The following is a 15,623-nucleotide window of genomic DNA, read 5'->3' on the forward strand; positions in this document are numbered from 1 at the left end:
ACAGCACCCAGCTTACACTGATCTTCCGACTGCCAGGCGAGGGAGGACGGTGGTCACTACAGCTCTGACTCCGGATAGGCCCCTGGAAGGAAGGCGCGCGCTGCGGCCTGCGCCGCCTCCCCAGGCCCAGGGCCGGCATCCCCGCCCCGAGCGCGAGCGCGGCGCGGCGGCCCAGGTGCCGGCGGTTTGGGCGCCCCTTCCTGGGCCGCTCCGGCGCAGGGCCCGCCTCCCCGCGGGATTGGAGGCCGGCGGCCCCGCCCGGCTCGACAGGCCCCGGCAGCCTCCGTAGCTCCGCGCTCGCCGTCTCTCTTCTGGCCCGGCCCGCGCTGCACACCAGGCTCGGGAGGAGCTGCCGTCTGAGCGAGACACCGACCCGGGAGGGCTCCCTGCTGCCGCGGTTGGTCCCTTACTTTTCTAAACTCGGAGCGGGAACCCGGCGCCCCTTCTGCCTGCGTTTGCCCGAAGCGCCCGGTCTCCCCCCGGTTAGCGTCCAGGCGCCCGTGGGCCGCGTGGTGGGTGGGGCCCGGCTGGCCGGGACGGGCCGGGGGCGAGCGGGGTGCAGGGCCGCGCTGCTCCCGCCCCGCGCCCCGTCCCAACCCACGTTCACGCCTCCGTGTACCAGTTTGTCCCCTGAAGCTCGGGTTGAACACTTTTCATCACAGTCCCAAAAAGAAATCCAGGAGCAGAGGGGTCCCCCGGGGACTGGCCTGGAGGGGAAGCTGCAGCTCCCTCTGGGAAAGTGAAATCGAGATGCGCGCCCGGGAGTGCGTTTTACAGTCACTTTTATTTCAGATCTCAAGAGCCACAGGCTGTCTTGATCCTCCCTTAGACTTAGAATTTTCGGCCTGCTGAAAGTTGTTCTTTGGAGACTTGAGGTTTTAAACCAGCAACTAAGTATTGGGCACCAGTATATACAATGTACTTACTGGTCAAGGGGGCATCCCCATAAAACTTTTCTACTTTAGAGTTCGTTCACCATCTAACTTCCCGCTTCCCTTGTGTTCCCGCTAGGAGGAGGGCGGGTGAGTGTCTTCAAAGATTTCAGTTGTGTTCATTTGCCCTACTTGGGACGTGGCTGCTAAGTCGTGCAGGGCATTGGATTAAAGTAAGTGAAGGACAGAAAACCTACTAAGAGGAACAGAAACTTTCTCATTGGGAAGATGATTCAACGAAAAGTTGACAGTAACTTTCATTCAGATCATTTACAGCAAAATGTTGGGATCTTGATAACATTATACGGAGTGAAATAAGTAAATCAGAAAAAAACAAGAACTACATGATTCCATACATTGGTGGAACATAAAAACGAGACTAAGAGACATGGACAAGAGTGTGGTGGTTACCAGGGGTGGGGGGAGGGAGGACATGGGAGGGAGGGAGGGAGAGAGTTAGGGGGAGGGGGAGGGGCACAGAGAACTAGATAGAGGGTGGCGGAGGACAATCTGACTTTGGGCGAGGGGTATGCAACATAATTTAATGACAAAATAACCTAGACATGTTTTCTTTGAATATATGTACCCTGATTTATTAATGTCATCCCATTACCATTAATAAAAATTTATTAAAAAAAAAAAGCACTCAACACTGCTTAAAAATTCTTTGGAAATACAGGAGTTAGTTTCAGATATATATGCTGTCTTCCCCCAACCCCCCAAGAAATCTTCTCTTCCAGCACCGAGTTTCTCCTTGTGAAGTTCACTAATCTGTGTACAATTATAATTGATAGAAGTTGTGTGACTGTACTGTGGAGCCTATCGTTTGTTGTTGTCAAATACCACAATCTGTCAGGCAGAGCGATTTCCCCTTTGGTGAGGGTAGAGAAGGGTCGGGTTTAGAAGAAAGGGAAAGAAACTGAAGGAGGAGTGTGCCAGGCTGAACCTGCCCAGTGCCTCCTACTCTGCTAAATAGTAATCCATGAAAACCCCTGGCTTCTTTAAAAAATAACTTAATTCTGTCATTTGCTGTGTTAGGCGATCTTTTGAATTTTCTTACCCAAGACCTCATCTTTGACACTTAGCATTTTCAATGAGAGGAGTATGGAAATTTCATTTTCTCTTTGCCAGTGGAAATTGTTAACTTAATTCTTAAGGTGTTACTAGGAATCGTAGACTCCAAAAGTTCAGGCATTTTTTTTTTTTTAAATATCAGTACCTCTTAGACTTCAATATTGTATGTGAATCTTCGATTTGAATCTAGTGTGAGGACTTTCCCAAACCCAGTTAATTCCAGAATCCTAATGTCTAGAATCCTGGGGAAGTGCCCTGTAGAAGACATTTTGAGAAATATATTTTAACTGGAGTTTTTTGTTGCTGCTGTTTTTATTTTTAACCACTGAACTCACCCCTTCTGCCAGCAGAAGCGATGCCACCAAGAAAAAATGAGAAATATAAACTTCCTATTCCACTTCCAGAAGGGAAAGTCCTGGATGATATGGAAGGAAAGCAGTGGGTGCTGGGCAAGATGATTGGTTCTGGAGGATTTGGACTGATATATTTAGGTAAAGTATAACTATAAATCACCATATATTCTCATATATGTGACTGTAATAATTTGAAGTTGAAACTTTGAAATAAAATAGAATAAATGTGCTTTATTAAGGAATATGAAGACAGTGTTGTGTAGAATCTTTAGTTTCAACACATGACTTGCCCTACTCCTTGTCCACTTTTTTTCCAAATGACTCTTAGAAGTCTTTTCGGAGCATTATTACACAGACTGTGAGACAAAAAGTTAAGTGTTTTTTTGAGAGTGTTTTTTTCCTGGAAACATGGCTTTTTTACAGCTCAGAAAACACAGCTGCATGAATATGAACAGTTTCCCATTTGTGAACCTTAATCGTTAATATTAAGTGACATAAGGTTCTGGTCATTTCTTAATTAGGCTCCACTAGAGAATTGAGCTTTAATACCTCAAGGTATCTGTTGCATGGAATGAATTAACTTCTCTCCTATGTATCTCGAGTGGTATTAGTTATGTGCCATTTTGGATTAATTGTGAAAATAGACGCTCAGTATTATTTTCTGTGTACTTTGGTATTTGGAGCCTTGATGGAGTATATTGTACACTACCTTTAAAAAATTACCCTCAAGGTTAAATTCCCCTAAATGTATTGATTGATTCATTACATCTGTTTCTGTAGGAGTTTAAGAAATTGGTAAAAGACCTCTATTGCTGGAATCTTGGGTTCCTCATTAAACATTTCAAACTGTAGGGGAGGAAGGACTTGCCCTCTACTCTCCTAGGTTCAGTAGCTGGGTTTATGAAATGAAATGACAACAAGTAGGTTAACAGGAGAAAACATATACAAATTTATTCATTTTTAATCTTATATGCATGGGGCTATTATAGAAATAAAGTGAGTATCCCCAAAAGTGGTGATATTTGAGAACTTCTGTACACCTTAATAGGGGAACAGGTGAAGGGATGTAGGCTACTTAGGGAGAGTAAATGATTTTTACAAAAGATGAATGAGTTTTTAAAAGAATAGATGGGGGATATGACAGTTTGTGAAAAAGTTTGGGAGTGGTGTTAACTTCTAATCTCAAGTCCTAAGAGCCCGTCTTTCCTGGCTGATGAAATTCCCCTGGAGTGGATTTATAACAATTGAGGTTTTAATGGGAACATGTATTTAGGCAAATACTGGGAGTTCATATAAAGCCTCTCCCTGCATTTACTGTTTTTCAAGTCCCTTCAGCTCACAGTATAGGTAAATCTTGGACAATATGGATTTGAACTGCGTGGTTCCACTTACACAGGGATTTGTTTTCAGTAAATACTGTAAATGTATTTTCTCCTCATTATGATAGCTTATCAGACATACTTTTAGTTTTCTGTTTGAATTATTTAATTTCAAAGAACTATAGAAAAGCATTGCTTGTAATGATTTTATTTTTTAAAAATATAAGTATTGTATGTGATGATATATATTTAAATTTAAGTGCATGCTTAAAATTAATAAGTTTATACAATGTACATAGGTATATCTGTGTACATACTCACTACCTGTGTGGTGAAAAGGAATTTAATTTGCTCAAGCATGTGATTTATATGTCTCTTTTCAAACAAAAAAAAATCTTCACTTTCAGTCTAAGTATGTGCCACAAATTTTTACATGTTTTTTTCTCATTACCAAACAATACTTGTTGCACACAATTTGCAAGGTTCTGTGTGTATGTAAGACCTCCTACTATCTATCTGTATTTTAGAATGTGGACTGGAAATATTAATAAGTGACCACCACTGGGAAAAGATTGTTAAAAAAGGAAAAGGCTCTATACTTCAGAATCTATAATAAAGCTGTGTGTTCCAAATGCTGTCATTGTTCCATCAAATGTGGCACTCATAAATCATGGAACAGCTCTTTAGTGAGATGCCATCAGCCATAACTTCATTAAACTAGTTTGTATTATTTTCAAGGCTCTCTAAACCAATCCATAGGAAATTATATCATGGTTTGTTTGGTTTTTATGCATTTTACCATGGTTCTCATCACTTCTGTGTAGAAATGAAGAAGCAGATAAATTCAGGTTTTCCTTAATACCCTGTGTCCAGCTGCATTCATTGCTGGTATTGTTCTTTCCAGCTACACTGTTTTTGCAGACACTTCATTGTCTTTAAGGCTGAGGAGAAACTAGCCTCTGTATCTAATTCATTGTACACGTACAGCTGTCCTCTAGCTTTGAGATCAATAGCTAAGATCTTTCAGTAATCAGCAAAGGGCAGAGAAGTTTGTTATTTACTTTTGACTTGAAGAAATAATGTGCCTGTAGCATTAACAGTAACAATTATAAGAGGGAAAAGTGTGAATGCAAGGACGAAGTCAAAGTTCTTTTTCTGTATAGGAAAAGAGAGAGAGGAAGAAAGGAAACTGGTTTGGGGTGGGAAATTTGCTTCTGTTTTAGTACAAAATCAGTGGAAAAGTTTCTAAAACTCCAGGGAAGGCGAGATAAATGAATTGGTTCCAATGCTCCCTTTGAATTGCGTAAATAAGAGCATGGGTTTTGGTGTTTGGCAAATTTGGGTTGAATTCTGACCTTACTAAACCACTTAAAAACAATGTGACTTTCCCTTCGTCATGAGTCTTTGTCTTTGTTTTGTATGATTGGAATTTTAATAATTGTGAGGATTGACATAATGTTTTTAAAGAATTTAGAATATGGTAAGCACTTACATGTACAGTAATTTATTTATTTAGAATTTCCCATACTCCGTGATAATTGAATTCCAGGTTCAGTGTCCAGTGCCACAAGGGATTAGGATGGTAACGAAGACATCTATTGGGAGAATTTTCCATTTATTCTGCTAAGGATTTAGCTGCTAATGTGATATATAGCTAAGAATATAGAATGTCATGGAAGATTATGACATTTTACTTACCCACTGATATCTGTATTTCTCCTTAAAGTTTATGATAGTAGTCATGGTGACATAATGGAAAGTTCTCATTTAAGCTGTCTTATATGTTCCAGATATGAAGGATAATAATAGGTTTCAGAAGTTAGTAAAAAATCCAGAAAAACAGAATTATAGGTAATAAACTTCAGCTTTTGAAGACTTACTACGAGTGAAAATAGAAATGATTTATCTGTGATAGTTTTGGATTTTGCATTTGGGCATAGTGATGACTATTTAGCTTTGGAACATCAACACAGAGTAGATGTTCAAGAGTTGTTCGCCTGAGAGTTTGAGACTGAGGATGGGATATAAAACCCATATGAGCCAGTTTGCTCTATTGTCTGCCATAATTACAGGTATCACCCTTAAGTCCAGCCTGTAGTCTTAGAGCCACAAGAAAAGCTGGGCTAGGATATCATCTAAAAGAATCTGTGTATGCTTTATTGATAGTAAATCAGTAGCATCTTTTATGGAAAATACTATACTATAACTAGAACTCAGGTGAAGCCTTAATAAGATGGAATCATTTATGCATGGGTAAGTATTTAGTCTTCATCTAAGTGACTATCATTAAATTTTTTTAGTTCATATTCTTTGAATAGATCAATTTTGATCTTTAGAAACAGAAAAAAAATACTTTTGAGGAGGGGAACATGGATGGGAATACTAGGATTTTTAGAAATTATCAAAATTTAACTCATTTAATTGTTAAGGAAACAGACTTCTGATTATGAAGGAATAGAAAATATTAGTTATTACAGTGTGGTTTTTTACTTATTTTACTTTTTAGTCAGCTAAAATGGATTGATTTTTAAGGTATGCAGACTAATGTTTAGAAGAGTCTAGTGCTAAGCTATCAACAAAGTGGAGTTATTGGAGCACATGGTGCTTCCGAATACATTGCTGTATTAAGTGTTATTTTGGCAGTGTTTTACAGAGAAGGCTTTGAGATACTGTAAGCAGTTAGTCTTTTTTTTTAATTTTTATTTATTCATTTTAGAGAGGAGAGGGGGGGGAGAGAGAGAGAGAGAGAGACGGGGGAGGAGCTGGAAGCATCAACTCCCATATGCGCCTTGACCAGGCAAGCCCAGGGTTTTGAACCGGCGACCTCAGCATTTCCAGGTCGACGCTTTATCCACTGCGCCACCACAGGTCAGGCTGTAAGCAGTTAGTCTTAACTGACACAATGCAACATTATGGTGTCACTAGAAAGCCCGGCGATCATACGAAATGACCGCTGTTCTAGATATTATAAATTGTAATTAAAATGATTTGTGCAAAGGTGTCTGCTAATTCAAACTGAATTACCCAGGGCAGGCGGTGAGGACGCCCCTTTGCTTAGTGCCCCACGGGGTTTCCCCCTTCTACTTGCTTAATTGCTTAAAGTAGAGTGCAATGAAGGAAACCACTGGCGGTATATTTCTTAAGAGCCACCACTAGCTCAATAAATAAAGGTGATTTAAATAATAAAATGTTACAGGCAAGTCAATTGGTTTATTTCCCATGGACGCAAAAGCAAACGAACTATTAATGGATCGAATGCTATCCATGTACTGTTTGCTATTTGGATGCTGATTAGTCAATAATTTATTCAAGAGTGGTGGATAATTCTCAATTAGTGGAACTACAATGTTTCCGTACTTGCAACATTGAGAAAATCCTTTCTTGCCACGTCAAATTGATTAGTTTCTAACTTGAAGTTTAAGGACTGACAGTGTTCACATTTAATATTCATGTCACCAGAGGAATGCTCAAAAATTAAAGTTTCTCCGTTTGAAACTGTTTTAATCCTTTTTGCGTTTCGGTCAGCATTACTCTGTCGTTTTTTTGCATTTCTCTCCTGCCTTTGTTCAAGGGACTCATTTTGTTGAGACAGGCTTTTTTGTCTTGCATCTGAGGCAAGCCTTGTTTCTCTATGCTCATCAGTCTCATTTTGCCGAGAAAGACACATTTGCTCTGCGACTGAAGCAAGCCTTGTCTTTCTCTGCTCAGTGGTTTCTTTTTGTCGAGAAAGCCGTTTTTGTGCAGCTTTAGCTTCTTTTCTCTCCTCTTCAGTGCTGTATTTTCTAGGAGGCATTCTTAAAAGAAATTACGTTATGACGTAGTTTTTATGTAAAATAGATGATTGCCAATGCAAACAAATGTTCACCTTCCCCCTGACACGCTCAATTTGCGTTCAGCCTTAAATTGTTTCAAAAGCAGATGATTGCCAATGCAAACAAATGTTCACCTTCCCCCTGACCTGCTCAATTTACGTTCAGCCATGGCAACTTCACCCCATTGGCTAGTATGCAAGCAACCAATAAGCTATAGGCAACTTCACCCCATTGGCTAGTTATGCAAGCAACCAATAAGCTATAGGCAACAAACAGACACGTAAGCCGCATATAATAAAGATTACAACTATTGCAGGCAATATTGGGGGGGGGGGTGAGAGGAAGAAAGAAAGAAAGATGAAATAAGGGTATCTCATACTAGAAATCATATGTGATAAATTCACAGATGAAGGTATAGAGAGAGGACAGCTTCTAGAAACTCAAAAGAGGAAGGGATCACTAGGATTTTGTGAATTTGATACACTGATTGGGTCTATACCTAAGAAAGAAAAGTCCCTAGAAGTTGTATCTTAATTTTGTATGTGCTGTCCACAGGCTATTAAGTTTGAGTTTTTAAAGAAAGAGGACTGTTCATTTACCTACCAGTCAAGAAATCTAACTATGGTATTTACAAAAGTTTGGCTTCTTTGTATAAAAAGGCAGAATTCTTCTAAGGCTTAGCCTTTGTTGTCTTTTTCATCTTTTTTTTTTTAAGTGTCCAACCTTCTTAACCTATCTATATTATGGTTTTTATTTTCAGCATTTTGCTATTAAAATATTTTGCCTTAGGGAGGATTTACAAGCTCTTCTGTTCTTTACTGATTTACATATAATGTCCCTTCCACTGCATTTCATACTATTCTAGTAACTTTTTACTATGGTCAAGGTTTTAAAATTTGAAACCAATTGCTATAGGGAAATGTCTTCTTCATGAAATGAGCTTGCTTCCATTGCCACACAATAAAAGAATTTTCAGCTTTTGAGAGCTTCTAGCTTCCTTATGAAATATGGGTAGACTTTTGCTTCTGAAGTGTTTTAAGGTTTATTCTTTAGTTATAGAAGAAGAGGAATAAATGGCAGGAGGCATGGTCATTCTTTTAAGACACAGGTTTATCTGTGTTTGTAAAATAAATGAGAAGTAAAAGTTCCAAAGCTCTAAATGGGCGAATTCACTACAAATGAGCTATTTGGGTGAAGACAGTTTGTCCTCCATTTCCACTTAACAATGATACAAGTGTTCATGGATTTTATACTGCTTAGTACTTGGTTTTGTAATCTGTGCTCCTTCAGAATGTCCCTTACAACTCCATTACATGGACTGAGTACACTCTACAGTAGTCTAAGCATAAGAGTATTTTATGAGAAAAGAGAGAAAACTCAGTAGTTATTCCAAGACAATTGTGGACGATTTTCATTTCTTTTAAAAGGATGGCCTTTATTTAGTCAGGTAGACTTTTCTTTTCTAACATCTCTAATCAAGTAATACTTGAGGAAAAAGATTCCATAGAAAGACATCCACTGAAGGCCAGAAACCTCTACAGATGCAATATGATCCCAAGCAATGAAACATGTGGCCCTTCATTGGCATTATATGATAACAGGAGGATCTTCTGGCAGAAGAGCTGACTTTTGCTGCGTTCTGCATGTTGCCCCTCCAAACCCATCTTTGATTGGCACCTATGCCCTATTGAAACTGGCATCACACCTTCTGAATGGGCACAGTGCCAGGCGAGCAGATGGGTATGGGCAAAAGCCTGCCAGAAACCCAGTATGTGCATCAAGTTTAAGTATCAAGGGCCCAAACTTCCATCCAGGGATATAAAAACTACAGTCTGTTGAGAGCTTTTTGTGCTTAAGGTTAAAGGACATGCCATTTCTCCTCCAGCTTAGAGGTTGATTAATTTTGAAAGTCAAACAGGAGCTCCTGTGGTTGTGTCAAGCACAATTCTATCTTTGGTGAATGAGAATTACTACTTCATGTAGGGAAGAGAAAGTATTGTAATGAAGTTTCCGATGAGGGTTACTCTCCTGCAAGTGCCTCCAGCACTTAAGCAGCATGCATTCAGTGGAGATGAATATTTCTGTTCTCCAGCAGAGCCAGGTGCAATCAAAGCCAGATCTTCAACCTGCTGCAGTAAAGAACCCTAAATTTAGAAAGGGCAGGCAAAGTTTGGAAAAACTCCTTGGTGGCAGCTCTCACCATGAACTGATGAGGCTTCACAAAAGTATATAAAGGAGATGAAGGAAAAACTCCAAATAAAAAAATCCTTCAGAATACTTCAGCCTGAAACAGAAAGATCTTTATAAACCAAAGGAAAAGTTTAGTCCTTTCTCCTTAGAGCTGAAATTCTTCTGAATTTTTTATCAATAAAAAGTTTACCAAAATGTTAGAACTTAATGCATAAGTAACAAAGCTTCTTCCTATTCTAACATTTATTTCATTGCATGTCTATCATGTATGTAAACTTCACTTCCTGAATAATGGATTTTGCATAAAATTGCGTTCTAAATATCATATTCCTTATGATCGTCTCACACCAACTACAGAACTAGGCCAAAAAAACAAAAAAACAAAAACAAAAGAGAGCATCAATTCTTGTGATCACTTTAATCATATTCTCTAGCTGCTCTTGAATTTACAGGAAATCCTGTAAGACCAGCTGTGGCCAAGAAAGATTTTTCCCGATCACCTTATAGCCATTGCTTTTTCTTTTCCACTGTGTAAACTTTATGGAACAGATTCCATGAGACCGTTGTGAATACTTCAGCGTATTCAAACATCTAACTGCCACAAATTAAACTACTAAAACTAAAGCTGGTGCATTGTAACTGCCAAGTAAAACTGGCACGTCCCTCTGTCAGACTGCGGGAGAGTATGCCATACAGTCCTCAGAAAACACAATTCATCCAGAAGCACTCTTGTCACTTGCTCTGATATTAAACCAGAGAAAGTGACATTAATTAAAGAAGTAACATGAGCCAACAAAGGCAATGATATTCGAAGTGTTGGCTCATGTGCAGACCTTAATCCAACTTGCTCTGCTTAGGTATTGTGGCCCTTCCTGGAGAGTGGTGTGGCTACTTCCCCCCTTCCTCCTCCTGTATTTCCATTCTGAAACATCATTTTCAAGCAACTGAAATTTCCTAGGCAGGGTTGGACTAGCCAGTTGGTGCACTGGTAGTCATTGCAGGGTTTCCCAAAATGGTAGTGTGATGGCATGTGATGCATGTACTGCGCTTGGTAGCTGTACGAGCTGAACAATCACAGGCAGAGGGGAGTTGGTTTAACAAAAAAGCAACAGCCAAACAGAGCAAAGGACCTAGGTTTGGAAGGCTGGGAGTGAGGGGAGTCTGCTGCAACAGCAGTTGTGAAAACAAATGGCTAGTGGGCCTTATGAAAATTCTAGCGTGCTGAAGAGGCAAGCAGGGGGGTATCCACAACTTTTCTTTCTCTTTGTTCCCACATTGCGCTTTCTCACAGTGCTCCTCTCATTGTTTCATATGATTTTTATTTATATACTGTCTTATTCACCCCTAACATTAGATTATAAACTCCTTGTAGGCATTCTCAGGGTGCTTAAACAAGGCCTTGAATATGGTGGTTTTCTCAAAATGATTGTTAAATTAACTCTAGAACTAGCTTGTCATGGGAAATAATTTTCCCAATGACTATCTGAGGTTAAATTTTGTGCTGTAATGTGTGGGGATAAAACACTATACTTTTAGGTTTAGAGACGTTATTTAAAGAATTGTGGAGATTGAGGGGAGAGAAGTATTTGTTTATTCTCAATCATATTTTTAAAATACAAGAAGCTATATACTTCATAGATTCTAGGATTTATTGTGAAAAGTCTACTTTGCTCATGCATAGTGTAGGGAGTTAAAAAATGGATATTGTATTAAGACCTAACAGTACTGTGTCTGGACTAACACCGTTCCACCGTAGAGCACTCATTAGGAGTAGACCTAATAGCAAGTCTGAACTTGTGTGGAGGAAACGGATGGTGTTCATTGTTAAATAGATTGACTTGTGGGCATGTAACTAGCATAAGAAATCCACTTTGCACAGAATGTAAATACAACTTTAATGGAAAATAAATTATTGGAATTTCTTTTAAGTGAATGACGGGTTTGATTAAGAGTTTTGTACATAGTCAGAAGCTTTTGTTATGGTTGCTGGGCATAGGCATTTCATAGTGGTGATCAGGAATTTTTTTGTCTGTGTAATTAGTCATGAGGTCTAATGTACATTTTTCATATCAGGCCGACAATCGCTTCAAAGAGACAGCAGTGCTGCAAAGGAGCAAGAAAAGAAGGCCAAAGTTGACACACACAGAGGCAAAACAGTGGAGGAAAAAAATCAACACGTTTTGCAAAATCAATCATTGAAAATGTGTCAGTGTTCAGGAGACTGTCTTTAATTTGCAATCCAAGTGAAAAAGAGTATTTAAATATGAGAGGCAGTATTATTGAGCCCAGCATGCCTGCTACCACTTGTTTGACTAGCTCAGAATAGAACACTGAGAGGCAAGGCCTCAAAGTTAAATGAACGTTTATACATTTTAAAATCAAATGAAAGATTCAGAGTATATTCATGAATTAAATTTTTTTTCCCCCAGAACCCTAAATTTAATCAGCTGGAATTACTTTTAAAGTGTCATTCTATTTAACTTTTGGGAATGATGAATTTGCCTTTTAATAGGGATGCTGTATTTTATCATGAAGATGAAACAAACTGTCTTTTGTTAATTATTCCCCAGAGACACTGGCCATTTTTCTCTCCTGTGCTTAGTGTAGAGTAAAGGCAGCTTCTGCACATTTTTTTCAAGCAAGAGCAATTGGAAGCTACAATGTGTGAAAGAGGCTCATGGAGTGCATAGCCTGCATTGTAGGAGTTCCCAGGGCCACCTAACGCAATTCTTATGGGTGATGTTACCAAGCTTCACAGAGAGGGCCGTGAACACTGAATATAGAAAAGTAAAAAAGAATGAAAGAGAGACTCTAGTAGAGAGTAGCCAGTGAGTTATATAAGCATCTGATACCTACTAGGGCCAGTTCTTGTCATTTTTGTCCACTGCTAAAATCTTTACTAGTATGTGCTAAGCGCTGTGTTAATGTCTTACATGCATTACTTCATTTAATCCTCCCAACAACTTAATATAGAAGATATTGAGGCCTTGGGAGGTGAAATAATTTCCTCCATGCCACGGTTTTAATAATTGTCTCCACCATCTACATTTAAACTCAGGTTTCTTTGCTCTACTTTGAATTAATCCTAGCCAGAGAAAATAGTGGCAAATGACATGCTTATGACATGCTCATTTCTAAAATAACAGTGAAGTATCTAATTGATAGTATTGGCAGCTAATTTAAGAAACCTGTTATTGATGATGCTAATGGTGTCATTTTCATTCAGATTGACAACTGGAGGTTTAGAGCACCAGTGATATGTTTTGAATATTATTATATTCACAAAATCTGTGAAAGGACATCTGATATTTATAGTAAATCTAATGTTAAGAACTGAAAAAAAAATGTACGATACCTAGATCAAACAATATTTTTATGGAAAGTGAGAATAGGCAACCAATAGTACATACAAACTGATGAGAAAAATTTGATGGAATTTTTTACTTTTTCAAAAATGTATACATTTGTCTAATTTATAGTGATTCTCTGTATTTGTTTTGAGCCAAATAAGCAGCAGGACAATTAAAAGAAGGCCTTTTAATCCCTATGATACAATTTTCATAAGCATCATATAAAATAGATATTTTTACAAATACTGAATTATTCTTGCCCATTTTTTTTTTTATTGAATTATAAAGATACACATTTAGAATTCTGGGTCTTTCAAAAAGTAAACAAAAAATACCTGGATAAGTAGAATCTTGATAAAACATTTAATAGACTATATAGATACCAAAATTTATTTATAGAAGTATAATTTTGAAAATTACTGTTATTTCAAGATATGCAAAATTTTTAGATATATTTAAATAAGCTATTTATTAGCCATTGCAATGCTAACTTTTATGCTAGAATTCTTTTGTTTAATGTTATGTTAATGTTTAACATAGCAAGGAAAAGAATGAACAGAATATCATATAATATTAAGATACATGTTTTCGAGCATTTATGATGATCCGAGGGTACAATTTAAATTCCTGGAGAATGTAAAGAAAAGCTATTTATTATATTTGATCTTTTTTCTATTAAAAGATCATGCATTGTAAGTTTAAAGTACATCTTCATTGTTAAATGTATTATAATTGAGATGGAGTATTACTTATGTTCTCCCTTGCATATTGTTAGGATGGTAGAAGGAAAAGTACTAAAACCTGCTAAAAAATTCTCACCCAGTACATTTCAGGAAAAGTGAGAAGAAAGTAAAACAAAGTTGTGTATCTAATGGGTAAATGTTGCTGTGTGATATCAAGGGGAATAAAAATATTGTATAGACTTTTATGATTTCTACTCCAGCAGAAACTGGAGAAGAGGTATAAATGTTCTGAAATTAACTGCTTTAATGTAAATTGAATGCATTATGGAATTTATGTTTTTATTGGGAGAGGAACTTTTAAGTTTCTTTGATCCTAAAGACCTGTTAGATCCTGAAAATGGTGAGAGATACAGAAACATGGAAACAGGCTTTAGGGAAAGAGTTGGCTCAGCTGAGCAGAGCAATAATGAGCAAAGCAAGCAAATCTGAGAGAAAAACAACAAAGAGATCATCAAGAAGAAAAAAGTGATGGTTCTATTATCTGTTTGTGTATGTTTGGATAATAAGAATATCACATTAAAAGGTAAAAGACCTGTAAAATAGAGATCATAGTGAAAGATATAGGGAAGATTTCCCGTATTTGAAACCTGACTTTAGAATTAATGTTAGTGTTTCAGAAAGCGAGGGCAGGACTAAAGCTCTTATGTAGGGCTTTTAAAACAAAATATAGAATTTACTATGTCGTTTCAGATAGGGAGGTCAAGAACTGCTTCAGCTTGTAACCGAACCATAGACTGAAAATAGAAATACTTCATGATAACTAAGAGAAATGTGGCTATTTTTCCAATATACTATCTGGCAAAATTGAATGTCTCTTAAAAGATAGAAGGAAACATTTGAGGTCTTAGGAAATCTGAAATGATTTCATAACATATTACCACAAAGATAAAGTAGACCTGAAAGTATATAATTGAAGGAGACTTACAAGAGATAATGAATTATATTATTAAGAAAAGATGTGATGATACAAAATAAAAACAGGTTATTGAAAGTTGGAGTTAGGAACATAGAATTTTATGATACAGTTCAGATTTCTAAAGTATATAATGTATTGTGATTAAGAATTATAGGGTTAAAAGTTAAAAAAGTTTAGCCCTTCAGGCAAGCTCAAAATAGATTTAGGTAGTAATACCAATAATGAGAACATCTGAATTAGAGTATATTAGTGGTCCTTTTTTTAATGTTTAAACATTTTTTATTTAATTTTTGGTGTAACACTGGTTAATAAAATTAAACAGGTTTCAGGTGCACAGTGCTATACTTCATCTATATATTGCATTGTATGGTCCCCACCCCATGTCAAGTGTCTCTCCATCATCATCTATCCCCTCTCTACCCTCTTTCACCCCCATCTCCCCCTGACCCATAACAGACATTATTGTTGCCTACTCAAGCATTTGCTCTTTCTGCCATTTGCCAGAATCTTTATCAACGTTAAGTGTTTGGGAAATAGATAAGTGGATTGAAAGATAGTCTATTATAAAATGAAAAAGAAAGTATGTAATATATACCATACCAATAAGCAATTGGCGAAGGAGAGAGCAACGAAGAATAACAATAACATAAATTTAGTGTGTCAGTTTATAAAACAGTTGCCAGTTATTACATTAGATAAAAACAGTCTAAAATCCTGTACTAAAGAATATCATTGACAAAAACCCCATAATCAGTTGCCAAAAGAAAAATACTTAAAAGAATCAAGACAATAAATGATCAAGATTTTTCATGCACATGTAAGTAAAGAGTAAATCAAGTACTTTTAAAAAACTGTTTTACATTCCATAGTAAAAATCATTAAGTGAGCTAAACAAGGATATAATGGCAAAAGTTTAATAAAACCAAATAAAAAT

General features: G+C 37.5%; 1 protein-coding gene across 7 annotated transcripts in view; it reads left to right on the forward strand.

The window, feature by feature from the left end:
* The first annotated feature begins 219 nt into the window (after positions 1-219).
* VRK2 (VRK serine/threonine kinase 2) overlaps positions 220-15,623 on the forward strand; it is a 99,780-nt gene continuing 84,376 nt past the window's right edge. For 2 of the 7 annotated variants that reach the window (XM_066267175.1, XM_066267177.1), the window contains exons 1-2: positions 220-397; positions 2,357-2,497. In XM_066267175.1, coding sequence (XP_066123272.1) covers positions 2,362-2,497 — 136 coding nt within the window. In that variant the 5' untranslated portion in view covers positions 220-397; positions 2,357-2,361. Of the gene's footprint in view, positions 398-2,353; positions 2,498-15,623 lie in introns of all 7 variants that reach the window. The other 5 variants (XM_066267178.1, XM_066267179.1, XM_066267173.1 and 2 more) reach the window with 4 other exon arrangements.

Source organism: Saccopteryx bilineata, chromosome 3 (assembly GCF_036850765.1).
Source record: "Saccopteryx bilineata isolate mSacBil1 chromosome 3, mSacBil1_pri_phased_curated, whole genome shotgun sequence".
Classification (NCBI taxonomy): Eukaryota; Metazoa; Chordata; class Mammalia; order Chiroptera; family Emballonuridae; genus Saccopteryx; species Saccopteryx bilineata.